A 27,383-nucleotide genomic window follows, 5' to 3' on the forward strand; every position below is an offset into this window, starting at 1 on the left:
GCGCAGAGGCATGACAGGGGGGATGCGTCTGACGGGCAGAGAAATTAAGCGCGGAACCAATGTTTTAACGTCTGAATCTTTTCACGGTGTACAATAAACAAACTGTGCTTTCAAATTAGAAGTATTAATTCTAACAGAGTCTATAGCAGGAGTGCCCAATATGTCGATCGCGAGCTACCAGTCGATCGCACTGTGCACGCTGGTAGATCACGCCTCATTCAAACAGGTCAACGTGACTGACATGAAATGTGGCCACTGTTTGTTTAATTTGCGGTTTGTTATCTGACATTCATATGAAATGCTGCACTTGAAACAAGCCACTTAAATTACAAATATAGAAAATTAATTTAAAATTAAGACTAAACTTCTACAACTCTACATGAAAAGGTGCTGTAACCATAAAAGAATTAGATTAGAATTAAACCTGCCTGATACCATTCAGAGCAAATAATCAAAATAAGGTCAGTGTGATTTTTCAGTCACTTGCCCTGTAAAGCTGAATATCAATACAGGAACTGAAGCGCATTTAAAAAGCTTCAAAGCTTTTCTGAAAAATGATGAGGCCAACTTTAAAAAGTAGATGGTGATGATGTGGATACAGAGGTATTTGACAGGGATGAAAAGAAAAACAGCCACTAATACAGTGATAAGACCTGAACTCTCACAAATCATGTTTTTGGCACAGATTGAACTTTATCTTTTTTTGCAAAGTGTTTGCAAAATGTATTTAATTTTTTTATATTTGAAATAACAGACTGATTGAAGGAGCAGTTTAGTGATATGTCAAAAAGTGGTTTGACAAAGTACAACAGAAATGACTGGAATAAAGGTGAAAGAAACATTCATGATCTTTGAAGTTACTTAATCAATTTTCAAGTTAAACTTGACCTATTTTTGTCAGCATTTTGTTGGGGGGGCATGAAAAATTTTCCAAAGGGGGGCGTGACAGAAAACGTTTGAGAACCACTGCGTTACACCAAAAAACAAGCATTTACAGTATTTAATCAGATTAACATTAAGCTTTATTATGGAATCATCCTTGTATAAATAATGTAGATACAGCAGAGATTTCAGATATATGACAGATACTACACTTAAGATTTATTTATTAAAAAAAATAAATGCCTAAATATGATAATCATGTCTGCTTATTCACTACATTCACTGTATAGCCAAAAGTATGAGCTTGTATGATATCCAAATCCAAACTGTGAGGGTTAATATAGAAGTGCAGCTATAACAGGCTCCACTCTTCTTCAAAGGCTTTTCACAGGAATTTGAGCCTGTTGAGTCAAAAGAGCATTTTTAGGTCAAAAGCTAAGATAGCCTGGCTCTCAGTTAACATTCCAATTCCTCCTTAAGGGTTTTAATGGGGTTGCGTCCAGGGATCTCTAAACTGCACCAAAAAGTTGACAGTTTATAATTTATTTTGTATAATTTATTTTACACATTTGTTATCAGTGGGCATTGCTGAAACACCTGAGCTTAATAATTATCAGGGATGTTTACATACTTTTAGCCATAGTGTTTATATAAAAATAACTTTTTAATGATTTCTCTCTTTGGTATTGCATGGCAACATGCAATACAGATACAGATACAAAAACAAAGAGAAAAACAACGGAAAACTGCTCACATTCTTCATCTGTTTGTTTGTTGTTTTAATGTTTAACCTTGTTCATTGTTTCCTGTAGTTTCATAGATACCAGTGAATCTGTTTTTGTTATCTTTGGTTATAAATGCCCAGTATAATAATGCATTATGATGCACGTATTGCAGACTTGATTGTGTCCTTCTTTCATTCTGCAGCAGTGTTCTCCGAACTCCAGCCTATCCCAGCATAGACCTGAGTGACCTGCCAGCAGACCTGGTCCATCAGTTTAGCCCACGCTCCCTGTGCCTCCACCACAAAGGTTTCTGGGAAAGCCTCCACCAGCACCTCCAGAATCACTTCAGTCAGCATCTGTAGAGGAAACACAGTCACAGATATTAAGTATTAAATAAAACAAAAAAAGATAGAGACAGTGCTAGCCTAGTGGGTAGAGATTTGGGCTATCAATCGAAAGGCTGACCCCAAATTCCAAATGAGGTGGGATACGTGGGAAAAGAATTTCATTGTACTGTACACATGTATCTGCATATATGGAAAATAAAGGTGTTCTATTATATTCTAAAAATAATCCACAATCAGCTGCAGGTATACTAATTTCATCTGGGTGTAAAGTATTCAATATCGTGATGAACCTGAGGTATGTGGTCTACTTTGTCACAAACTCTGCTTTGTGTCTATAACAGCCTCTACTCCCCACTGAGTTAAAAGACTCATTCATGCGGTCAAGCACTAAAGTTAAATAGGAGAGCCTGGCTTGCAATTGACATTTTAATTTATCATTCTTGAGGTCAGGCATCTGTGCAGGCCATTTGAGTCTTTCCACAACCTACTGATTAAACCATAACTTTATAGACATCATATTGGAACAGGAGAGGTCCTAAACTCTTGCCACTGTTTGAGGCATAGGATTAGATTTTAGGATTGTTAGCAGTGGATGTGGATGAAACCCCTGAACTAATGTGAAGGGATATCTACATGTTGTATGTTGTCCTTTTGTCCCTACACATCAGTGGTATTTTCAGTAAATGTAGCTATAAACAGGATCTTCTAGCTGAAGACCTGGCAACCCTGTAACTATCTAGGCATGCACTATGTTTGGGATGTACAGCTAAATCAGAAAAAGTTGGGACAGCATGCAAAATGCAAATAATAAAAAAATCTATTCCTGCATTTCAGGCCTGCAACATATTCCAAAAAAAGTTGGGACAGTAAAGCATTTACCACTTTGTAATGTTGCCGTTCCTTTTCACCACACTTATAATTTTGGCACTGAGGAGACCAAGTGATTTAGTGTTTCAGCTTTTATTTTGTCTCGTTCTTCCTGCAAACACGTCTTAAGATGTGTAACAGTACAGGGTCGTCATTGTCGCATTTTTCCTTTAAAAATTCTCTACTGCAGGCAGGTCAGTACTGCAGGCAGGCCAGTCTAGTACCCGTACCCTCTTCTTCCACAGCCATGTCTTTGTAGTGTGTGCAGCATGTGGTTTTGCATCGTCTTGTTGAAATATGCTGGATGTCCCTGGAAAAGACGACGTCTTGAAGGCAGCACATGTTGCTCTAAGATCTCAATGTACTTTTCTGCATTAATGCTGCCATCACAGAAGTGTAAATGACCTTTGCCAGGGGCACTGACACACCCCCATACCATGACAGACCCTGGCTTTTGGACTTGTTCCTGATAACAGTCTGGATGGTCCTTTTTCATCTTTGGCCTGGAGCACACGGCATCCATTTTTCCAAAAAAGACTTGAAATGCTGATTCATCTGATCACAATACATGTTTCAGCTGTGTGATGGTCCATCCTAGCTGCCTCCGAGCCCAGAGATGTTGACGCCGCTTCTGGACAGGGTTAACATAAGGCTTCTTTTTTGCACAGTAAAGTTTTAAGTGGTATTTGTGCATGTAACTCTGTATTGTAGTGCCTGACAAAGGTTTGATAAAGTAATCCCTCACCCATGTGGTTATATCAGTTATTGTTGAGTGGCGGTTCTTGATGCAGAGCCGTCTGAAGGATTGAAGATCACAGGTGTTCAGCACAAGCTTGCACCCTTGGCCTTTATGCACTGAAATTCCTCCCAATTCCCTGAATGGTTTAATGATATTATGCACTGTAGAGGGAGAAATATGCAAATCCCTTCCAATCTTTCTGTAGGTACATTGTTTTTCAATATTTTAATAATTTTCTCACACATTTGTTGATAAACTGGAGATCCTCTGATCATCTTTGCTCATCAAAGACTCAGCCTTTCCTGGATGCTGCTTTTGTACCAAACCATGATTACAATCACCTGTTGACATCATCTGTTTGGAATCACATCATTATTCAGTTTTTTCACCTCATTAGTAGCCCTAAATTGCCCCCGTTCCAACTTTTTTTGGAATGTGTTGCAGGTCTGAAATGCAGGAATGGATGTTTATTAATAAATGAAATTAAGTTGAGCAGATAAAACATGAAATATCTCAGGTTCATCCTGTCTGCAATCAAATAAAAGTCAAAGTAAATGTAAGGAACTCTGTGTTTTTATTTTATTTGCATTTTCCATACTGTCCCAACTTTTTCTGCTTTGGGGTTGTATTTGCACTCAAACTAAATAAGTTTGTTTTACAGTAGAAATTATTTTTGTATCCTTTTCAGCACTGACAATCCTGCACTTGTTTTTCTGATGAACATAATTGTCTCAACACTTTTTAAGATTTGTACCCATTCATTCATTAATTCATTAGTTCCCAAAACTAATGCAATCTGTCAAACTAGCCTTATATGGGTAAAAAAAACTAGACTTATACAGGTAAAAAAGGCATTAGGTGTACCACAATAACATTACATAATTTTTTAGACCACTAATAATCTAAATTCCTGAATGTTCCTGAAAATCCACAAACCCTTGGAAAAACTTAAATTAGTGAAAATCCCAAGCATTTGTTCATCCACGAGTTGCAGAAATCACTGAAACCCCAAGACCCCCACGTGTGTATGTAAACATTTGATCTGGATGTGTGAGGCTGTAAATAAAAACACTCACTTTGAAGTATCTGGGCTCCACGTTGTGATTGATAGCGTGAGATTTAGCCACCGTTGTGAGCACAGACACCGTCTTCTCTGCATTATAGATGTTCTCCACCAGTGTGTTTAGCGCGCTCATCACCCGCACTGAGTGTTTCTTCAGCTGAACGCTGGTCTGCATCTCCTTCGGGTCTTCCATGTGTCGGAAGTCTTTGAAGTAAAGCTTTGCTGATGGGAAAGTCGTAAAAAGTCTAAAAAAAAAAAAGACAAACCCACAGACGGTACTGTCAGGAGGAAAAGTGTTCAATCACTATTTTAAAATACACTATATACACTATATGGACAAAAGTAATGGGACACCCCTTTCCACTTTTCAAATAATGTGTTTGAGCCACGAATTATATGCTTTTAGCTTTGCAGCAACAGTTTAGGGAAGGCCCTTTGCTGTTCCGGCATGACTAAAGACAAGGTTCTGTACTGTAGTGTAGTATCTGTATGTAGATGTTGACTACATAGCCAAAATTATGTGTACAGCTGAACAATACATTCCGACACAGCTGCATTACTAAGGTTGGGCTGTATTGTTGAGTTCCAATCCATCTAAAACAATATTCATGGCTAATTTTTAGTTTAGTAAAAAAAACTCACAAAAACAATGAACACTCGCAATTTAACCTCTCTTATATTACAGATAAGCTCTGCATGTTTTTCTTTTTAATATTTAACCAAATGTGACCCCTTATCACAGTATGTTGCACACACACACACCACTCGCTCTATTCAAGCACTGATTTGGCAAACATTATTCAGGATTTATCTAGAATTCAAATATGCCTAATCAAAAGTGCATTTTGAATTTTAAAGCTTTTATTATTCAACAGAACAGTAGAAGGTTTGAGCTGTTTATCAAACAAGAGAGTGGCTAGCAAACATACCATGGTAATGGAGAGAAATACACCAGAAGCTCAACATGATTATACAGTACATATCAATATTCAGATAGACATAATCAGGTATCTGTGTTTATATGGACGAATCTAGATCACTGTGATTATATTTGGTTTGGAAGGACAGATGTGACTTGGTTTGGATAGACTGATCTGGATGTCTGGGTTTTAAAAGACTAAACTGGTTGTCTGGGTTTGGATAGACTGATCTGGTTGTCTGGGTTTAGATAGACTGATCTTGTTGTCTGGGTTTGGATAGACTGATCTTGTTGTCTGGGTTTGGATAGACTGATCTTGTTGTCTGGGTTTGGACAGACTGGTCTGGTTGTCTGGGTTTGGATAGACTGGTCTGGTTGTCTGGGTTTGGATAGAGTGATCTGGTTGTCTGGGTTTGGATTGGCAGATCTGATTGTCTGGGTTTGGATAGACTGATCTGGTTGTCTGGGTTTGAATGGACAGATCTGGTTTTCTTGGTTGGGGTGGGCAGATCTTTTGGTCTGGGTTTTAATGGACAGATCTGGTTTTCCATGTGTAGCTGAACAGATTCAGCTGTCTGTCCTTAAATAGACAGACCAGGTGTGTGTATATGGCGTTTTTAACCAGACGGACAGAGCCAGGTGTGTGTGTTTAGATGCACAGTTCCATTTGTCCATGTTAGGGTGGACAGATGTAGTCATCTCTGCTTGGGTTGAAAGATCCAGGTCTGTTTATGGCTGCCCTGTGACATTTCCACTGACAACAAAAGGAGTTGTTTGTGTATGAATAAGTTTATTTGTCGGTGCATTTGTTGTTTGCATATTTTGGACTGTCCATGTTTAGAGATACAGGTCTATTTGTTTGTGCTTGGTAGGGCCGATGCAGATGTTCTTGTTTAAATGGATGAAAAGTTCTGGCTGACCACAGACTAACAAAAAAAAGTGTCCATATTTGGTTGCATTGATCTGGTCATCCATGTTTGGATCTTCATATCTGTGCACATTTTATTGAATGGTTCTAGATATTAAATCAACCCACAGATGACCAACTTCAGTGATCTAGAGCAGGGCTTTTTTTCAAGCGACCCACATTTTGTCCATGATTTTTTACGCAACCCAAATCAGGTAGATGGATGGATGGATGAATGGATGGATGGATGGCGGGCGGGCGGACGGACGGAGATGGATGGATGGATGGATAGATACACAGGCAGACAGATAGATAGATAGATAGATAGATATATAGATAGATAGATAGATAGATAGATAGATAGATAGATAGATAGATAGATAGATAGATAGACAGACAGACAGACAGACAGACAGACAGACAGACAGACAGACATGTATATAAACATATACATGAATGGATGGATGGATAGATACACAGACAGACAGACAGACAGACAGACAGACAGACAGATCGAAATATATATAGACATATACATGAATGGATGGATGGATGGACAGACAAACGGACGGACAGACAAATATATAGATGGATGGATGGATGGAAGGACGGACGGACAAATATATGGATGGATGAATGGACGGATGGACAGACAAGCAGACATATAGATGGATGGATGGATGGATAGACGGACGGACAGACACAGACATATACAGTGGGGTCAAAAAGTATTTAGTCAGCCAATGATTGTGCAGGTTCTCCTACTTAGAATGCTGAGAGAGGTCTGTAATTTGCATCATAGGTACACTTCAACTATGAGAGACAAAATGAGAAAAAAAAAATCCAGGAAATCACATTGTAGGATTTTTAAAGAATTTATTTGTAAATTATGGTGGAAAATAAGTATTTGGTCACCCACAAACAAGCAAGATTTCTGGCTCTCACAGGCCTGTAACTTCTTCTTTAAGAAGCTCTTCTGTCCTCCACTCGTTACCTGTATTAATGGCACCTGTTTGACCTCGTTATCTGTATAAAAGACACCTGTCCACAGCCTCAAACAGTCAGACTCCAAACTCAACCATGGCCAAGACCAAAGAGCTGTCGAAGGACATCAGGAAGAAAATTGTAGACCTGCACCAGGCTGGGAAGAGTGAATCTACAGTAGGCAAGCAGGTTGGTGTGAATAAATCAACTGTGGGAGCAATTGTAAGAAAATGGAAGACATACAAGACCATTGATAATCTCCCTTGGGGTCAAGATCTCATCACGTGGGGTCAAAATGATCATGAGAACGGTGAGCAAAAATCCCAGAACTATACGGAGGGCCCTGATGAATGACCTGCAGAGAGCTGGGACCAAAGTACAAAGGCTACCATCAGTAACACACTACACCGAGAGGGACTCAAATCCTGCAGTGCCAGGCGTGTCCCCCTGCTTAAGCCAGTACATGTCCAGGCCCGTCTGAAGTTTGCCAGAGAGCATATGGATGATCCAGAAGAGGATTGGGAGAATATCCTGTGGAACTTTTTGGTAAAAACTCAACTCATCGTGTTTGGAGGAAGAAGAAGAACCCAAGAACACCATATCTACTGTGAAGCATGGGGGTGGAAACATCATGCTTTGGGGCTGTTTTTCTGCAAAGGGGACAGGACGACTGATCCGTGTTAAGGGAAGAATGAACGGGGCCATGTATCATGAGATTTTAAGTCAAAACCTCCTTCCATCAGTGAGAGCATTGAAGATGGAACGTGGCTGGGTCTTCCAGCATGACAATGATCCCAAACACACCGCTCGGGCAACGAAGGAGTGGCTCCGTAAAAAGCATTTCAAGGTCCTGGAGTGGCCTAGCCAGTCACCAGACCTCAACCCCATAGAAAATTTGTGGAGGGAGTTGAAAGTCCGTGTTGCCCAGCGACAGCCCCAAAATATCACTGCTCTAGAGGAGATCTGCATGGAGGAATGGGCCAAAATACCAGTTACAGTGTGTGCAAACCTGGTGAAGACTTACAGGAAATGTTTGACCTCTGTCATTGCCAACAAAGGTTATGTTACAAAGTATTGAGTTGAACTTTTGTTATTGACCAAATACTTATTTTCCACCATAATTTACAAATAAATTACCTATGATGATACCTTCAACAAATACCTATGATGAAAATTACAGACCTCTCTCATCTTTCTAAGTAGGAGAACCTGCACAATCAGTGGCTGACTAAATACTTTTTGGCCCCACTGAAGATGGATGGATGGATGGATGGTTTGATTAAATATCTCAGTTAGTCGTGTTTTAAAAAAAGATGTGTCCACATTTTTTCCATTAGTGCAATACAATCTTATCTGACCTCCATATCTGCTTTTCAAAGCAACAGAGCAAATCAGAAACAGAAAAGAAATGTAAATAGTGCAGAGATTAGATTCTCTAGAAGAGTTTCAGAAGTTTATCCGCTTTCATGCACGGTTGATATATATTTTTATAATAAAAAAAAAAACATGCCCTGCTCAGCCTTTTAAATCCAAATCAAGTGTGTGATAAGGGCTAGATTAAGATCTACTAAAAGGTTGTATTGTAACTTCAGATACTTTGCACTGTACACTACATCCAGCCAACAGCGCCCCGTGAGCAGCGTCCTGTGACCACTGATGAAGGTCTAGAAGATGACCGACTCAAACAGCAGCAATAGATGAGCAATCGTCTCTGACTTTACTTCTACAAGGTGGAACAACTAGGTAGGAGTGTGTAATAGAGTGGACAGTGAGTGGACACGCTATTTAAAAACTCCAGCAGCGCTGCTGTGTCTGATCCACTCATACCAGCACAACACACACTAACACACCACCATTATGTCAGTGTCACTGCAGTGCTGAGAATGATCCATCACCCAAATAATACCTGCTCTGTAGTGGTCCTGTGGGGGTCTAAAAACGTATGTAGAGAAATAAATGGACTACAGTTAGTAATTGTAGAACTTCAAAGTGCTTCTATATGGTAAGTGGAGCTGATAAAATGGACAGTGAATGTAGAAACAAGGAGGTGGTTTTAATATTATGGCTGATCAGTGTATGTGACAAATAAACTTTGATTTGATTTAGTTGACAAAGCTTAATAATGCCGGAAATAGTCTTCAAAAATGTCCTGACACTAACATTACTGGGAGCTAAAAATCAGAAGCACTGTAAACACTCTCTTTATTACATCTTTGAGTTTGAATTCCTACTCTGCCAAGCAGCCACTGCTGGGCCCTTGAACAAGGCCCTTAACTCTATTGGCGGCAGGTGTGACATATAATATACAACAAAAAGGCATTCTTCACTTGTCTTCACTTTGTTCCAAACATCTGGTTTCTACATAGGGGGTTTTGAGCAGGTCAGAAATAATCTTGGGCTATAACCTTACTTGGTTTGCCTAAACAGCAGATGGGTTTTGCAACCAAATGGTTGATAACCTGGGGGGACAGATTTAGAGAACCAAAAGCACAGATGCTTCTTTGGTGACACTTCAAAGGGGCAGAATTAGGAATGAAGGGCAGTGAGAGCTTAGTGGTTAAGGTACTGAGGTTAAAAGCATGAAGCTTGAGGTACAAACACATACGCTGATGGACTTCCCAACACAAAGCATCCATCTAAAGCTAAAAAATATTCCTAATGCTGCACAAACAGCCTCAACATCCTTGACCTTTCAATCCTTATTGCTGCATACTTTTGGCCATATTTAAAACAAAACACACTGGAGCAATTCAAAAGACGCTACGGGTGTATTTGAAAAACCTAGTGAGCTGCCTTGCTGTCTTACTGCCTACATAGGCAGCTGCCTCAGTAGAGAGGATTCTAATAAGTCAATGACTTATAAGGCAGGTTATTCGAACGCACTACTTAGACAGCGATTCCATCGGGTTTCGCTTACTAAGCTAACACAGTTAGCATCTTGCCATTCAAACAATGGGATGAGGTGGCACAGCACGCTAGCATGTCAACTAACATCTCCCTGCGTGTACCGGAAACGGTTAAATTCGCTGACAAGCCTGAACTTGCAAACAAAAACACTTGTGCAAGTTTATACAAATTTAAAATCAATGATAATTTAATTACATTTAAAAAAATAACTTCAGCCATGTTTTTTTATTTTTCTGTGAGAGAAGAGCTGCCGCACTGAATGCTGGGATTGCCTTGATCGCTAAGGACGCTTCCAATGCTCACTCGTTCTTGAGCCAAAATAACATTGAAATTTTAAGATGCGTAACTAGTGAGGATATTAAGGCATCTAGGATTTGGAACAGCCTCCTTCTCTGGAGCGCGCGTAGGATGACGTAAAGTGCCATCTATGTAAAGAGCTCACTAGCTTTTCGAACACACCCTAAGTCCACAGGAAACCCAGTTGGAATGCAGATAGTCTAGGGTGTGGTTAAATATTGCTTTTGGCACTTTTCTGGAAAGCTCCAGCTAAAATGAATCACAAACTCAAGGCTATTCTGAAGATGGTAATCTTTTTAGTCCTAACCCACCAAGACCTACCTTCTTATACCTTAATAAGTGTCAAGGATTGTAGGAAAACATGCCAAAGAGTGAGAGAAGCCAGACAAGCCAAATAATAAAATGATGTGCATATGAAACCACATTTCATAGTTACAGCTGAAATATGAACCCACTTTAGCAACAATAATGATTAATTTACTTGGTTATTGGACTTTCACAACAGCAAGAAGAAAATTAGGACTATTCTTTGTTTTTTTGCACAAACACCTTTTGTTATGTTATGCCCCATCATTTTGGTTGGGTTAAGGTCTGGACTCTGACTTAGCCATTCAAATTTTTGTTACAGCGCCTTCTTACACTTTCAGCATTTAGCAGACGACTTTTAGCCGAAGCGACTTACAATGGAGACCGTACACATTGCAAGCCATTGCAAGGGCCCAACAGTGGCAACCTGGCAGCGGTGGGGCTTGAACCTGTGACGTGCCAGTTACTAGTCCTGTGCTTTAACCGCTGAGCTACCACTGCCCATATTCTGTTCTTAATTTCCTCATATGTTTATCCACCCAACTTCAGGTAATGACGTGCTACTCTACGTTCTTCTGTAAAATACAATTGTAAGTGGGAAGTTTTGCTAGCACGCCAGCTAGTTTTAGTGTCAGGCGTCTGGGCGCCCCTAGTGGGCACATAATTGACCATTAATGTCGGACCAAAAATGGGGAGCGCAGGGTGCCCAGGTGGCACAGCGGGATAGTCAGAACTCTCTGGGTTCAAATCTCAGGTCTGCTAGCTCGACTGGGCACCGCAAGTGGCCGCAGCAGACAAAAGTGGGTGGGGTCTTCAAATCTTGAAACGCTGTGCAAAGCTAAATAACAACCCGAGGCACCTGCACAGAAGTGGAGCAGCGTGAAGAATGGTGCATGGCTCTCTGTGCGTGATATCCACCCTCATGGCGAACGCACCCAAGTACGGGCAAATAAGAATGTAGATCATTTGGCTAAATAATATCTAGTTTGTTTGTTATGGGCCACCTTACTTGTACACGTTTTGCAGCTAAACCAATGAAAATGCTTGGTCTTGTGTTGTTGTTCAGCCATGTAACAAGACGAATCGTGATGTTTACTATGCTCCTGAACTTTTAATACTCTGGATTCAAACTCACTGTTTCTGTAAACCAGTGTGATCCTTGACCTACTCACAAGTGAACTAAATTCTATGTAAGGCGTCGGAGGGGGCATGGGGAAGGCGAATATACCCTCCTCAGACTCGATTGGGATCAAAAGCAGTGGAGAACTAATTGGCTACACTAAATCAGGAGAAAAAGGCAGAATAAAAATGAAATAAAAACAATAGGGTGTGATCTTTGACGGCATGTTAGGACCCTGGTTAGTAGCCCGAAGTGTCTGTACAGAAGTGGAGAAACGCTGAGATTAGTGCATGACTGTCCACCAAAGAATGGGCGAAAAAAGAAGGAGTCTGTGGACTGTGCATTGAATGGGCTATGTTAACTTGGAAGAAAACGCATAAATAAAATAGCAAAAAACAAACAAACATACAATTTAGAATTATTTCAAGCTGTTTAGAATGTCAGCAAAGCTCCCCAAACCATGATGCACCCTTCACCATGCTTTACAGCTGAGATGAGATTTTATCATACAAACAAAAAATCATCACAGAAGTGTCATGGAACACACAGGTGGTCTTTAGCATCGTGTTATTATGTGTGGTGTCACCTTGAGGTGCTGTACCACCCACTGAGCATTGTTTATGTGCTCTTGGGGTGATCTTTGCAGAACATCCACTTTGATGGAACAGCAGGCCTGGGTTGTTGTTTTTTTTCGGATCTGACCATCCAGATAATTGTCCTACTGGAATATTATGAGAGCTTGGGTCTTCTTTCTGACCATGTACTTTTAATTGGGTGCAGTGAAACTTGTTTTATGTATATGAGCACAGAGCACAACACCACCAAATAAATGACAATTTGATCCAGCAGACTTTAAGGAATAAGATATTTTGGTGTTTTTTTCCCCCACTGAAGAGGTGTGATTTGAAATATACCCTCACCAAGCACTTTATTAGGTACGCCTATCCTTATAAGCTACAATTATTAAAGAAATGCACTTTGTTGGTATACTACAGACACAATATAAAGCCAACAAGGTCATGTGATCAGAAACTGTCCACTGATAAAAGGCTGAAGAGAGACGACAGCTCTAGTACAACCAGGGTGTGTGTTCCTAATAAAGAGACCAATACATTTAAACAGTATTTAAAAATCCCAATAACACTGCTAAACCTGCTACACACATACCAGAACAACACACACTAACATGTTATCGCCATGTTAGTCTCATTGCAGTGCTGTGAACGATCCACCACCTTGTAATATCTGCTCTTAATTGATAAATGGGGTTGAGTCAGCGGGGTAACAGTCACCCAGTCTGCTCCAGGGGCGCCATACAACAGCTGACCCTGCACTCTGACCCTAGCCTCCAAAAGAAGAAATTAAATTGTACTGTACACGTGTATATGTATATATGACAAATAAAGGCATTATATTCTATCCATAGGGTGGCACACTGTTTGTGTATGTGTGTGTGTGTGTGTGTCTGCCCTGCAATGGACTGGCGCCCATTGAAAAAGCTGGGATAGGCTCCAGCACCCCCACTGCCCCCCGACCCTAATTGGATAAGCGGTTAAGACAGTGAGTATTCTACAGTATTCATTCTACGTATTACAATTATATTGGGGGGCAAGGCTCTTAACCCTCCATTGCTCAAACTGTATAAGTCGCTTTGAATAAAAGCATCTACTAAATGCCACAAATGTAAATGTGATTTGGTAATGCTGAAATAATTGTGAGAAAGTGAAGAGTTGTAGCCTAGTGGTTAAGGTGCTGGCCTAGTAATCGAAAGGTCGCTGGTTCGAGCCCCACCACTGCCAGGTTGCCACTGTTGGGTCCTTGAGCAAAGCCCTTAACCCTTAATTGCTTAGATTGTAGACTGTCACAGTAATATAAGTCCCTTTGGATTAAAGCGTCTGCTAAATGCTGAAAATGTAAATGATGGATACCTGATGAGCATGGCGACTCCCGCTGCTTCTTTGTTCTCGTACACCTTCACCCAGGTCTTCTGGACGGTCGCTTGTTCCGCCTCTGTTAGGGTCTCTGGTTTCTCTATTGGTTTGTGGTCTGCACTGTCGCCCTCCATCTCAGTCACTTCTGAAATACTTCACACACTCTGGAATTAACCCAGCACCCTTAATACACCTGTAAGAATTTCTTTACTCTCAAGTATTCAAAGGTGAGTGATTTGAACAGAGCTCAAGCTTCCTCTGCCTGTCTCTATATACCTGACATATATATATATATTCTTATCTTATCTATGAGTTTTCCCCCTCCTTCTGTGTAACTCAACCCTCCAGTCCCTCTCTCTCCAGCTGTTCGGCATGAGCAGTGCCCTCCCACTTTCCTTTTTCCCGCTCCTTTGCTCACACCCCCCTGCCTTTAAACTCTGCCCCCTTTTATAAAAAAAAAAAAAATGCAGATTTATTTTACTTATGTGTTCCAAAACTTACTGGTTCTACAGTGAGATAATTAAACATTACTGACATAATCAATCATCACTAATAACGTAAGCTCAAGTTGTGTAAACAGCCAGTAGTTACATAACAGCCCAAGCTGCAAACTGTTTGTTACCCGTCTTTTGACACTAAGGGTTCAAACTCACCCCAAATTCCTCAGATCCTCAGAGCTGTTTGTTTAGACACGAATACGTCCAGTAAAAAGGAAATTTAGCAATGGTGTTTATTCTGGCTTTCCTTCCTTAGAAAAGAGTCTGAAATACACTGATCAGCCATAACATTAAAACCATCTCCCTGTTTCTACACTCACTGTCCATTTTATCAGCTCCACTTACCATATAAAAGCACTTTGTAGTTCTACAATTACAATTCTACGTCCCTGGAAAAGATGACGTCTTGAAGGCAGCACATGTTGCTCTAAGATCTCAATGTACTTTTCTGCATTAATGCTGCATCACAGAAGTGTAAATGACCCTCACCAAGGGCACTGACACACACCCATACCATGACAGACACAGGTTTTTGGACTGGCTGATAACAGTCTGGATGGTCCTTTTGGTCTAGAGAACATGGCATCCATTTCTTCCAAAAAATATCTGAAATAGTGATTCGTCTGACTTTCTAATCTTTCTTTGAGGTTCATTGTTTTTAAACATTTAAATAGTTTTCTTACTCATTTGTTGACAAACTCCACTCAAAGCCTTGTGTGGAGGCTGCTGTTGTACTAAATCATGATTACAATCACCTGTTGACATCACCTGTTTAAAATCACATCATTATTTAGTTTTCATACCTTATCATTAGCCATTAATTGCCCCCGTCCCAACTTTTTTTGGAATGTGTTGGAGGCCTGAAATGCAGGAATGGGGGTATATTAACACATGAACTATCTCAGGTTCAAACTGTCTGCAATGACATAACAGTCAAAGTAAATGTAAGTCTTTTTGCCTTCCCACCCTATTTGCTGCTTTGTCCAGCCTTCATTCTTCTGGGAAGGTCTGGTAAAAGAAGTAGGAGTGGAACCGTGAGAATTTATGCCTAAACAATCAGAAGAACATTTGTAAGGTCAGTTACTGGTGTTGGGTGAGAAGACCTAGATCTTAAGCAACATTCTACTGTAAATCATCCCAAAAGAGCTCAGTGGAGTTTCAGGTCAGAACTGGAGTTCCATTACAAACGTATTAAACAAACCGGAGCACAGTCATTAGGAATAAATATGGGAGTGGAATAAGGCGGGTTCTTTAAGCCCTGGGTTGCGAGCCGAAAAAATTGGGTCACAAAGAAAAATAATAATAATAAAAAAAAACTGTACAGTCGTTTCACAAAATGTTCTTGCCTTTACCACGTTGTTGGCTAGATGCACCATTCTGCTTAAATGGAAACATAGTCTTCCACCTACATATGATTGATAGGTTAAAGAGGTTTTGACGTGTGTTAAGTTAGAAAAGACAAGATTTTAAAATAATCATAAAATATGGGACCATATTCTTGACTATAATAAGGATAAGATAGACAAACTGGATCCAGAGGATTAAAATATACTATAGATACTCAATAACTTGTTATACCGGAGATTTTTCTTTCTTTTCTTTTTCTTCCCTTCCCTCTTTTACATTGGCCGGACCTTGCCTGATAATGGTTTGGGTTTAAGAGAAGTGAATGTAGACGGGGAGGGCGGGATAAAGGTATTAGGTGAGCACGGTCTTATGTTTTATGTATATGTTTTTTTTTCCTGGATGTATTGTTGTATCAGGTGGGTAGCACTGTCGCCTCACAGCAAAAAGGTCCTGGGGTTCGATCCCCAGGCGGCTCGGTCCGGGTCCTTTCTGTGTGAAGTTTGCATGTTCTCCCCGTGTCTGTGTGGGTTTCCTCCCACAGTCCAAAGATGTGCTGTCAGGTTAATTGGAGATACTAAATTTTCCATGACTGTGTTTGACATTAATTTGATGAATTGATGAATCTTGTGTAACCAGTAGCTACCGTTCCTGTCAATAATATAACCATGACGTTAAAATCACAACAAACAAACAAATTGTTGTATCACCTTGTTACAAAATTCAATAAAAAGAAAGAAACTAAACACCCCCTTGTGGTGGCTTTATGTTACATCTTGTTGATCACAGTGAGACTGGATAATATATATTTATTTATTTTAACATCATGGTTTACACACACTTTGGTTGCATTCATGACAGAAATGGTAGTTACTCATTACACAAGATTCATTAGTTCACAAGTTTAAATGTCAAACACAGTCATGGAAAATTTTGTATCTCCAATTCACCTCACTTGGAATAATATATGAACGCCTGAACGCCTGAACGCCTGAACCCCCACATAATATATGAACGCCTGAACGCCTGAACGCCTACCTCCCCAGAGCTCCACACAGAAAAGACCTGGACTGCCCCACCTGGGGATCTAACCCAAGACCTTTCGCTAGCCAACACTGTCGCCAGGCTGTGAGGCAACAGTGCTACCCACAGAGCCACCATGCCGCCTGAAACCAGATAGTAAGATGCATTGTTTATGTATAAGTAAAAAATCATGGACAAAATGTGGGTCACTTAAAAACCATGAATAAGGAACACCTGTGGAACAGTATGTGGACACTCATTACACTAATTTTAGTTAAATTATGAATAATAAATTCTTAATTTTGTGAACAGTTTGGGGGGGAGGGTTCTATTATAACTATGCTTCTGTAAACCTCTGAATAAGGTTCAGTCAAGTCTGGTTTACTTGCTTTTTTAACCGGCCTACATGTATATTATAGACCAGCGGTCCCCAACCTTGGACCGGTTTCATATAAGATATAGTTTCACGGACTGACAGGGGCGGGGGGATTTAAAATAGAATAACTGTATTACTCACAAATGAGCTTTTTCCTGCTGCTTCCACCTAGGGGTGATTGGAGACAATAACACCCGTAAAAAAGTAGTGTTTTCATTGCTGATGTAGCTAATTATTTATTCTTTCTGTGCAGCCCGGTAATAAATAACCCACTGACCAGTACCGGTCTGTGGCCCGGTGGTTGGGGACCACTGTTATAGAGCATCATTGCTGGTAAAAGTATAGAACCTCTGGTATGTGAAACTAATATTTCAGTCAAAGGTCACCTTTCCCATATTGGGCCCACAAAACAAGGGTCGTGATTTCGGCAGATCAGATAAACATAACATTAACACTATAGATTTTCAACTGGGAAAAGGTTTTCAGTGTGAATGCTGGGCAAAGTAATATTTACATTTGTAATCTATACGTTTGTGTGTTTGTGGATGGCAGCATGAGTGTTTGCTGTTATTCTGGAGAATATAGGGAAATGTACAATGCACTGTCTGAACTAAAGTGCAGTTATTGTGTCAACATCAACAATTAGTCAGCATTCAGGTAGTGTTATAAAGTTGACAGTGGAGTTAAAGTATTTAAGATGTTTGTTGCACAGTGATATCTGTGTATGACACAGCATTGTAAAATCATTTACATGTGAAATGTGGTCGAGGACTCTTATTTATGCCTTGCCATGCTGTGTCATGCTGCAGAAGTAAGAACAACAGACATATTAACCCAAATGAATTAAAAGTCAAAAACTGAATTTCTTCTCACAAAAGTACCCAGACCCTTTATTCAGTCCTTTGTGGAAGCCATGTGGAGGCAATTAAAGCCATGAGTCTTCTTACATGCGTCTCTACAAGCTTTGCACGTCGGGATTATCCTACTTTTCATAGCAGATCATCTTAAATTTGGCAAGACTGGATGGCAAGCATTTGTGAATTGCCACTTTCAGGTCTGTTCACAGATGTTCAATGGGGTTTAAGTCTGGGTTTTGGCTGGGCTAGCCATAAACATGCAAAGACTTACACTAATACATCCCCAGTGTTGTTTTGGTTGTATGCTTTGGGTTAGTTGTGTTAAAATGTGAATTGTCGCCCCAGTCTAAGTTTTTCTAGTATTTGACTGTATTATTTCATCCCTCAATTGTTATCAAACTCCCTGTTCCTGCTAAGAAGCACCCCCACAGCTTGATTAAGATAAGATAAGATAAGATAAGATAAGATAAGATAAGATAAGATAAGACTTTATTGATCCCCTTAGGGAAATTAACTTGTTACAGCAGTATGAAAACAGGAAAAACAGAAAAAAATACAACTAAGTAAAAAATATTGCACACATAGTGCGGAGTTATTTACTCTAAAAAATAATATATACATTAAAAATATGCAAATTATATTAGGTTATTGCACTTGTAAATAATTTACATATTGCACTTGTTATTACACCATGAACATGAAAGAAAAGGTATGAGTGACATTATTATATATTATTACTGTTGTAAGCTCTGATGGCTGCGGGAATAAAGGGCCTGCGGTAGCGCTCCTTCTTACACAGGGGGTGTCTGGTACTGAAGGAGCTTGTTAGGTCTCCTACAGACTCATGTAGTGGATGTGTGGTGATGTCCAGGATGGATGACAGCTTGGCTATCATCCTCCTTTCTTCCACCTCCTCTACAGGTTCGAGAGGACAGTTCAGGACAGAGCTCGATTCTGCCACCACCATGTTTTACTGCAGGGATGGTATATAAGTCTAGGTGATATGCAGTGCTTGATTTTTTTTTGCCCATATTAATGTTTGCTGTTCTGCCCTAAGAGTTAAGATTCCATTTCATTAGACCATAGAATATTTTCCTTCATGTATTTTCCTTTTACTCAACAGTGGCTTCCTTCCTTCCTTCTCTGCAATAAAGGCTTAACTTAAGTGCTGCAGAAATTGTCCAAACTGTCCGTCTAAAGGTTTCTTTATAAAAATGCAGTGTAAATGATGGGTCCTTATAAAGCAGCGATGTCCAAACTACAGCCTGTGGGCCATTTACTCTTCATTACCATCTGTGAAACGACTCATGAGGTTTGAACTCTGGGTGTCACTATTACATAAAATAATCTAAAACTCTCCCCGTCTTCCTTCCTCTGACTCAAAACATTAATGTTACACCTTTATTAACTTTCCAGAGTTTTTGGATAAACAGCGGCTTTAAAGAAACGAAAACTAGACGCAAACGCAGAAGATTTCAGGCGGGTTGGGAGAATGATTATTTTAACACTGAGTTTAGAGGGAAGTTGGTATGTTTAATTTAAAGAAGTATAATAATCTTCCAAAATCGGCAAAATCTTAGTTTACACGACACTGTAGATGGTAGATCATCAGTCACTCAAATAAAAGGAAAATGGAATTGTTAGTAATCAGGGAGCTCTGTTATATTTTTATTTGTTTGTCCCCATGTTTGCATTTTTTACTCCATCTGGCCCCAACAAGAAAAGTTTGGACACCAAAGAGCCAAGTGAGACCTTTCTAAACTGTGTCCATTAAATATTCATCTCAAGGATAAACAGAGCAAACAGGATGCACCTGACGACAATTTGAAGTGTCACAGCAAAGGGTCTAAATACTTCCAAATAAGGGATTTCAGTTCTTGTTTGGAAAAACGTTTTACTTTGTCAGTCTGGGTGATTAAGTGTAGACTAATAAGTAAAAATGGCAATTGCATTCATAATCAAATCCACAAAACAATAAAGTGTGCAAAAAAGTCCAGTGTCCAAAAAAGTCCAGTGTCCAAAAAAGTCCAAAAAAGTCCTGAATACTTTCTTAATCCATTGTATACAGTATAGGTCTCATATAAACACTGAGGTAGTATCTTCCAGCCGGATTTTGGTCCATGATTACATAAATATATCAAATAAACCAACTGATACTCAGGATTGTGATTGTGAGTCATCACACTCTGAAGATATTTATTAATTTAATTATAATTATTAGTCATTGTACAACCCTAAATCCGAAAAAGTCAGGACAGTATGGAAAATAAAATAAAATAAAAACACAGTTCCTTACATTTACTTTGACTTTTATTTGATTGCAGACCTGAAATATTTCATGTTTTATCTGCTCAACTTCATTTCATTTGTTAATATACCTCCATTCCTGCATTTCAGGCCTGTAACACATTCCAAAAAAGTTAGGACGGGGGTAATTTAAGGCAAGTAATAAGGTGAAAAAAACTAAATAATGATGATTAAGTGATTCCAAACAGGTGATGTCAACAGGTAATTGTAATCATGGTTTGGTACAAAAGCAGCATCCAGGAAAGGCTGAGTCTGTGATGAGCAAAGATGATCAGATGAATGATAAAATGATTGAAATGTTTAAAAACAACGTACCTAAAGAAAGATTGGAAGAGATGTGCATATTTCTCCCTCTACAGTGCATAATATCATTAAACAATTCAAGGAAACAGGGGGAATTTCAGTGCATAAAGGCCAAGGGCGCAAGCTAAGCTGAACACCCGTGATCTTCGATCCCTCAGACGGCACTGCATCAAGAACCGCCACTCAACAATAGCTGATATAACCACATGGGTGAGGGATTACTTTGGCAAACCTTTGTCAAGCACTACAATACAGAGTTACATGCACAAATACCACTTAAAACTTTACTGTGCAAAAAAGAAGCCTTATGTTAACCATGTCCAGAAGTGGCGTCGACTTCTCTGGGCTCAGAGGCATCTAGGATGGACCATCACACAGTGGAAACGTGTATTGTGGTCAGATGAATCAGCATTCCAGGTGATTAGGATGAAAAGGGATGAAAGGACCATCCAGACTGTTTTCAGCAACAAGTCCAAAATCCAGGGTCTGTCATGGTATGGGGCTGTGTCAGTGCCCTTGGCAAAGGTCATTTACACTTCAGTGATGCAGCATTAATGCAGAAAAGTACATTGAGATCTTAGAGCAACATGTGCTGCCTTCAAGACGTCGTCTTTTCCAGGGACGTCCGTGCATTTTTCAACAAGACAATGCAAAACTACATGCTGCACACATTACAAAGGCATGGCTGCGGAAGAAGTACTGCAGTACTGACCTGTCCCCAATACAGAATGTGTGGAGGATTTTGAAAGGAAAAATGCGACAATAACGACCCCGTACTGTTGCACATCTTAAGACATGTTTGCAGGAAGAATGGGACAAAATAAAAGATGAAACATTAAATCACTTGGTCTCCTCAGTGCCAAAACGTCTTTTAAGTGTGGTGAAAAGGAATGGCAACATTACAAAGTAGTAAATGCTTTACTGTCCCAACTTTTTTTGGAATGTGTTGCAGGCCTGAAATGCAGGAATGGATGTTTATTAATAAATGAAATGAAGTTGATCTGACTAAACATGATTAAAATTAACATTAAGTTAATACACTGTGCTCAAGTAAATATACATTGTAGCTTTATAAATATTAAATACTGAATATGTGTGTGAGCCATAGTCTTGTGTGTGTGTGTGTTCGTGTTTGTGTGTGTGTATGTGTGTGTGCATGCTCAGTCTTTTTTAGTCCTGTGGTGTGTTTTTTGTCTGGATGGGAAGGGGTGTGATGGAGGCCACAGCTCCGGGAAAAACATATCAATCCTGAATACAATAGTATGGTAGAAGGACGTAAACCTACTCCATACTATGAATCACCTTATTCATGTCTTAGCTTGCACCTATAGACTCTATAGACCTAAACTATAGCACAGAACTGCTTGTGCAACTCAATTATCATAAAAATACCTCTTTCTCAGCTTTACCCTTGACTTATTTGATGAGTGTTTTCTATTTTACAAATTATAAGCTGACAACTTCCACTCAAGGCTTTTTGTCATTCAGGGATTAAGAAACACCCTTTTTTTTATAATAAAAGCCGAGTGACATTCTTCAGCTGAGGCGTCATTATCCTCTTCTGTTTGTCAGTTTAAAGGATTTGAAATCTGTGCTAAATAAATAGTAATGGTTAATTCATCTTTAGAAGCATCCAGTGAATCAGTAATCCTGATGTCTTTACTAGGTGGAACATTTTTACCCTAGGTGTTATTTTACCCTCCCTCTTTCACTAAACTCACATAGTGTTACAAACCTGTACTCACACACCCCTGTCAACTTACCTTCACAATTTATTCACACACAATGTCACACATTATCAGCTTAAAGCAAATCTGTAAAGGAGGTTACAATGAGCATCTTTGTTTTCTCATCGTTAAAGCTTTACCGTTAACAGAAATGCCAAAGTCTCGCCCATTTAAGAAACATTGTGTTGTTTTGGCATTACTTAGTGTCACCAAGTGGCATAACTCAGATAACTGCCATCCAAAGCCCTGGCATTTCAGCTGTCCTTAATGAATGTCTTGTTTTGTGTCATGCATGAAGTAAGGTTGAGTCTGACCACTAATCCATGAGTCTTAAGGGTTACAGTTGAATTCTAAGTGACATTTATTATGGGATTTTAAAGATTTCTGCAACTGTTCTTTTTCTTTTACTGAATGGTTAGATCAGATACAACATGGTTTAAAAAAGGAACTACAGTACACTGTATGGACAAAAGTATTGGGACACCCCTTCAAATTTATGAATTCATGTGTTTCAGTCATAACAAATGCCAAAAGTTGTAGTACATCAATTATATAAAAGAAGTAATATGCTTTGCAACAGTTTAGGAAAGGTCCATTCCTGTTCCAGCATGACTGCACCCCTGTGAACATTGCAAGCTCTATAAAAACATGAAGAAAAGCTCAGTTTAAAGAAACTACAGTGTTCTGCACAGAGCCCTGACCTCTGGAATGAACTGGAACATCAACTGAGACTTTCTTGACCAACATCTGAGCCCTGACATACAAATGCTGTTTTGACTGAATGGGCACAAATTCCCACAGAAATACTTAAAGTCTTGTGACAAGCCTTTTCAGAATAGGGGCTGTTGTTCTAGCTGAAAAGATAAAACCATTTATATTTGAAATGTGACGTCCAACTAGTTCATGGCCAGGTGTCCACATACTTTTGGTCATATAGTGTATTTTATGTATTTAATTGTGTATTTTGTTCAGAGACAGTTCTTCTGTCCTTTTGCAGATTTACTCACAAAAACTCTGAAACATGGATGATTACTATTCTCTACTCCCACCTATAGACAGGGGTGGGTAATGCACTTAGGTTCCCTTAAAAATCAATGTTCAACATAGTTATAAATCAGCAGCTTATAGACATTTGATTTTTCCTCTTTAACAGAATAATATCATCATGAATGCCTTGCTAACATGTTTGTTAAATTATGTAGAAACTAAACTTTGCAGCACTGTATCCTTCCTGGACTGGTATGTGACACACCCCTGCCTGCTTACAATATGTCCTCTTTTTTCTGGACATGTCCTCTTTTTTTGACCTAAAAAATGTAGTCTGACTTTTGTAGTCTCTGTGTGCTATTCTTTGTGTGTTTGTGTGTCTGTTTGTGTGTCTCAGTTGGGATCCTTGGGAAGTAGAATGCATGACCTGCAAAGTGTCCAAAAAAAGATGCCAGTTTAGCAAAACACAAAAGGTGGCGCAGCGGGATATTCCGCTAGCACACCAGCACAGAGTTTCTGAAGTGTCTGCAGCAGATACTAATTGGCCACCGTATCTGCAGGGTGGGGGCCGGACTATGTGTGGGTGGGTGGGTCTTTATACGCTGTGTAGGGACCCTGATTGGCGGAAGAGATGCATGTGCAGAAAGCAGGGCTAAGAAGAGGAGGGCTGTACACGTGTCGGAAGAGGCGTGTACAGCGACGTGCTCTCCTCGGATGCAATCTGGTATCTCTTAGCAGCGGAAGACAAAATTGAGTGCGCTAAATCAGGAGGAAAATGGGGAGAAAATGCATTAAAAAAAAGAGAGAGAGTTTGTCAGATAAATCAATTATTTTGTGAGATTGGGTAAAACAGAAGATGCTGTTACTGCTGCAGAGGGAGTGTTTGCATTTCACACCACGAAGCATCACAACAGCTACAGATCAATGGACTGCACAGCAGCCCTGTTAAAAAGTCTTTCCTTGATTCCTAAACAGTGTAAACATTTCCAAATGCATATACTAAGATAGAAAGAAATTATTGTCAACACCGTGATAGCGCCACATTCTGATATAAATAGCTCTACTGATGAACTATTTTATTTGTTGTTATAATTGTTTAGGGCCAAGCGCTGAATTGAAAGTAATCAGTTATCTGACCATAAAGGCATTTGTTAGTTGACTTGTTAAAGAGTAGCTGTTTACTTATAAAAGTTCAATAACATAGTTGCATTATTGATGCATTTGTCAAATATTTTAACCCCTACTTTATACACATTGCCATGAAATTACATGAAATTACTTTGCCAATCCAACCCATAAACCCCAGTCTGGCTTGGGTGTCCGTCTGGCCCATGCTCCCATTCCGCCAAGTGTCCTCTTTTTTGAAAACCAAAATATGCACTGCAAAAAATGATTTAAATAGAGTGAAGATTTTATAGTTCTTTATACAAGAATATTCTAGTACAGCCTTGCTACTTAAGAATTCCACATATAATTCAGTGTGTTGCTTTGTGTTTGTGTTTTTTGTAACTATTTGTCATCAAATACATTTGTAAATTTTATTCTAAATACCAAAGTAAAATTAACTGTTTAAGTTAACTGTTTTTTATTTCTTGGATTGAAGCAATGCAAAACTGAAAACTACTAGTAAATATTACTATACGTTCCACGCATGCACATTGCGATTGCCTGGCAAGTCCGGACATGTTTTACACACGGATAGACAGACAGAAGGAGAGACAGACAGACATAGCATAGACATATGGATGGATGGTTGGGTGGGTGAACAAATAGATAGATAGACAGACAGAAAGAGAGACAGATAGATGGATAGATAGACAGATGGATGGTTGGGTGGGTGAACAAATAAATAGATCGACAGACAGACAGACAGACAGATATAGACAGACAGACAGACAGACGAATGAATGGATGGGCAGACAGACAGACAGACAGACAGACAGACAGACAGACAGACAGACAGACAGACAGAATGATTCACCCTACTGTAGGGTGGTGAGTTATTGGACAGGTAAAAGATTAGTAGCATTTTGTCCATGGGAAGCTGAGGCTAAGGATGAAATTAGCTAAATATACACATTATTTAAATAACCACAAAGCTTGGTGTTAAGTTTTTAGTTTCTTGATGCTAAATACTGGGCAAAATAGCATGGGCCACAATCAGAGTAGATAGGGGATATATAACATTATATAGAATGTATGTTAGTGTAAATGGATTAGTAGCTTATTTAACACACTTTATTGCTTACATGAGTTTCTTAATTAGATTGTGCCAACTGTATATTGACGCATGTCAACATCAGCTAGCTTCTAAGTTTTACCTGAAGTTACAGTTTACATTAACATATTCGGCATTTAGCAGACGCGCTTATCCAGAGCGACTTACAGAAGTGCTTCCATAGTGAATATGACCTTACTCTAGTTTAAGTAGACAACAGTCCAAGAACACAAATCTGCAAAAAACCTGTTAGAACGAAAGTGTTTTGTTTTTTTTGCAAGAAATGAATTAGTATTAGTGAGTGTTAGTAAGTAAGTATGTGTCAACTTAAGTGTTTAGTAAAGAGGTGATGAAGGTTTTTAATGGTTTTTTAAAGACAGTGAGAGACTCAGAAGTTCGGACAGACAGAGGATCGTTACAGTACAGAGAAGAGCCTTGACGCTGATGCTCGTCTTCCTCGAGTCCTGGGTGGAAGATCAAGTCGAGCGAGACTCGGAGGTTGCGTGGTACAGAGCGGGGTTTGATTTGACCTCTAAGGTAGCTTGAGGCTGGTCCATTTTTGGCTTTGTAGGCGAGCATCAGTGTTTTGAACTGAATGCATGCAGCTACAGGAAGCCAGTGAAGAGAACGCAGCAGTGGGGTGATGTGGCAGTGTTTGGGCTGGTTAAAAACCAGACGGGCAGCTGCATTATGAATGAGCTGCAAGGGTTTAATAGTGGACATGGGAGCTCCTGCCAGCAGGGAGTTGCAGTAGTCCAACAGTTTAGCTAACGACCCCAGCCCCAACGAAATGTTGTTTTTTTATCTTATTTTGAGAAGTTCCTAATATTAATTAGGAGGGTTAGACCCCCCCCCCCCCCCCCCCCCATCTCCCCCAATTTATTGTAAAATGTTTGTCATTTGAACTAGTGATGTCTAAATAATGTACAAATGGTCATTCTTATTGCAGTTTTATTCAAAATGACTAGCATCATATTGACTTCATTCAGTGAAACGTTTTCTGAATTTTTGCTGTGTCTTGAGCTGCATTCTAAATGTAGTTTTACAAACACGAAAAGTGGGGATGTAAACCACAAAAATACGCACTAAATACGTCAATTCAGTTGGTCATAAATACCAAAATATTAGTAAATGCTAAAATGTAAGCCTGAACTGTTCAGTGCTGTACACCGCTCCCTGGTGGTCTAGTGGTTAGGATTCGGCGCTCTCACCGCCGCGGCCCGGGTTCGATTCCCGGTCAGGGAACTTGACTTTTCTTCTTACTTCACTAGAGATTACTTATATATACATGTTTTTGGTTGTAGCTTTTATAAAAACATAAAGTACTTACTGTTGTCTAATTGTGGGAAGTCAAATTCTGTGTCCATCATCTGTCAGTCTTGTTTTCTGGACTCTGACAACTACTTAGTGACTATATTATTGCATCTTTGAACCGAATTGCAATTTGCACAATATTGCATGTTTAATAAATGCGCAACAATATTAGTAATGAAGAAAATAACCAATAAATAATATGCCTATGTTTCTTGTTACATTGAATTGTTGATTGTCGTGCACTGCTTAACAGCGACATCACGTGTCTGGTGTCTATAAGACCGTTTCAATGAGGGTAAACAATAACAACGCTACTGCGCATGTCTGTTCCTTTCGCCTTTCCGGTAGCGCCACTTTTAAACATCCATCCAGCTGTCAACATGACGAGCTCGTACTTTTCGAGTCTCCCGAACGCGGAACAAACGCGATATTAGCA

At 39.6% G+C, this 27,383-nt stretch overlaps 1 protein-coding gene and 1 non-coding gene across 4 annotated transcripts; one reads left to right on the forward strand and one right to left on the reverse strand.

Annotated features, from left to right (window-relative positions):
• Positions 1-999: 999 nt before the first annotated feature.
• cygb1 (cytoglobin 1) lies at positions 1,000-27,038 on the reverse strand. Of its 3 annotated transcripts, none has more exons than XM_063016584.1 (4): positions 26,964-27,038; positions 13,992-14,147; positions 4,637-4,868; positions 1,000-1,963 (listed from the first exon to the last, which is right to left on the reverse strand). In XM_063016584.1, exons 2-4 carry the CDS (start codon positions 14,126-14,128, stop codon positions 1,799-1,801), a joined length of 534 nt encoding a protein of 177 aa, XP_062872654.1. In that variant the 5' UTR covers positions 14,129-14,147; positions 26,964-27,038; the 3' UTR covers positions 1,000-1,798. The 3 variants fall into 3 exon arrangements, with proteins under 3 accessions (XP_062872654.1, XP_062872646.1, XP_062872638.1); XM_063016576.1 differs by having other exon boundaries at positions 13,992-14,158; positions 26,964-27,020; XM_063016568.1 differs by lacking the exon at positions 26,964-27,038 and having other exon boundaries at positions 13,992-14,226.
• trnae-cuc (transfer RNA glutamic acid (anticodon CUC)) lies at positions 26,807-26,878 on the forward strand. The gene has a single exon. It is a non-coding gene; the product is annotated as a tRNA-Glu (tRNA).
• Positions 27,039-27,383: the final 345 nt, after the last annotated feature.

Source organism: Trichomycterus rosablanca, chromosome 2 (genome assembly GCF_030014385.1).
Source record: "Trichomycterus rosablanca isolate fTriRos1 chromosome 2, fTriRos1.hap1, whole genome shotgun sequence".
NCBI lineage: Eukaryota > Metazoa > Chordata > Actinopteri > Siluriformes > Trichomycteridae > Trichomycterus > Trichomycterus rosablanca.

What these genes read in the sequence shown, in the direction of transcription:
- cygb1 (XM_063016584.1), bottom strand. Translation starts at nt 14,128, where the DNA reads ATGGAGGGCGACAGTGCAGACCACAAACCAATAGAGAAACCAGAGACC. An exon ending in GGAGTCGCCATGCTCATCAG is followed by an intron (nt 4,869 to 13,991) that starts GTATCCATCATT and finishes TTTTTTTTTTAG; the next exon opens with ACTTTTTACGACTTTCCCAT. An exon ending in TGGAGCCCAGATACTTCAAA is followed by an intron (nt 1,964 to 4,636) that starts GTGAGTGTTTTT and finishes TTTCCTCTACAG; the next exon opens with ATGCTGACTGAAGTGATTCT.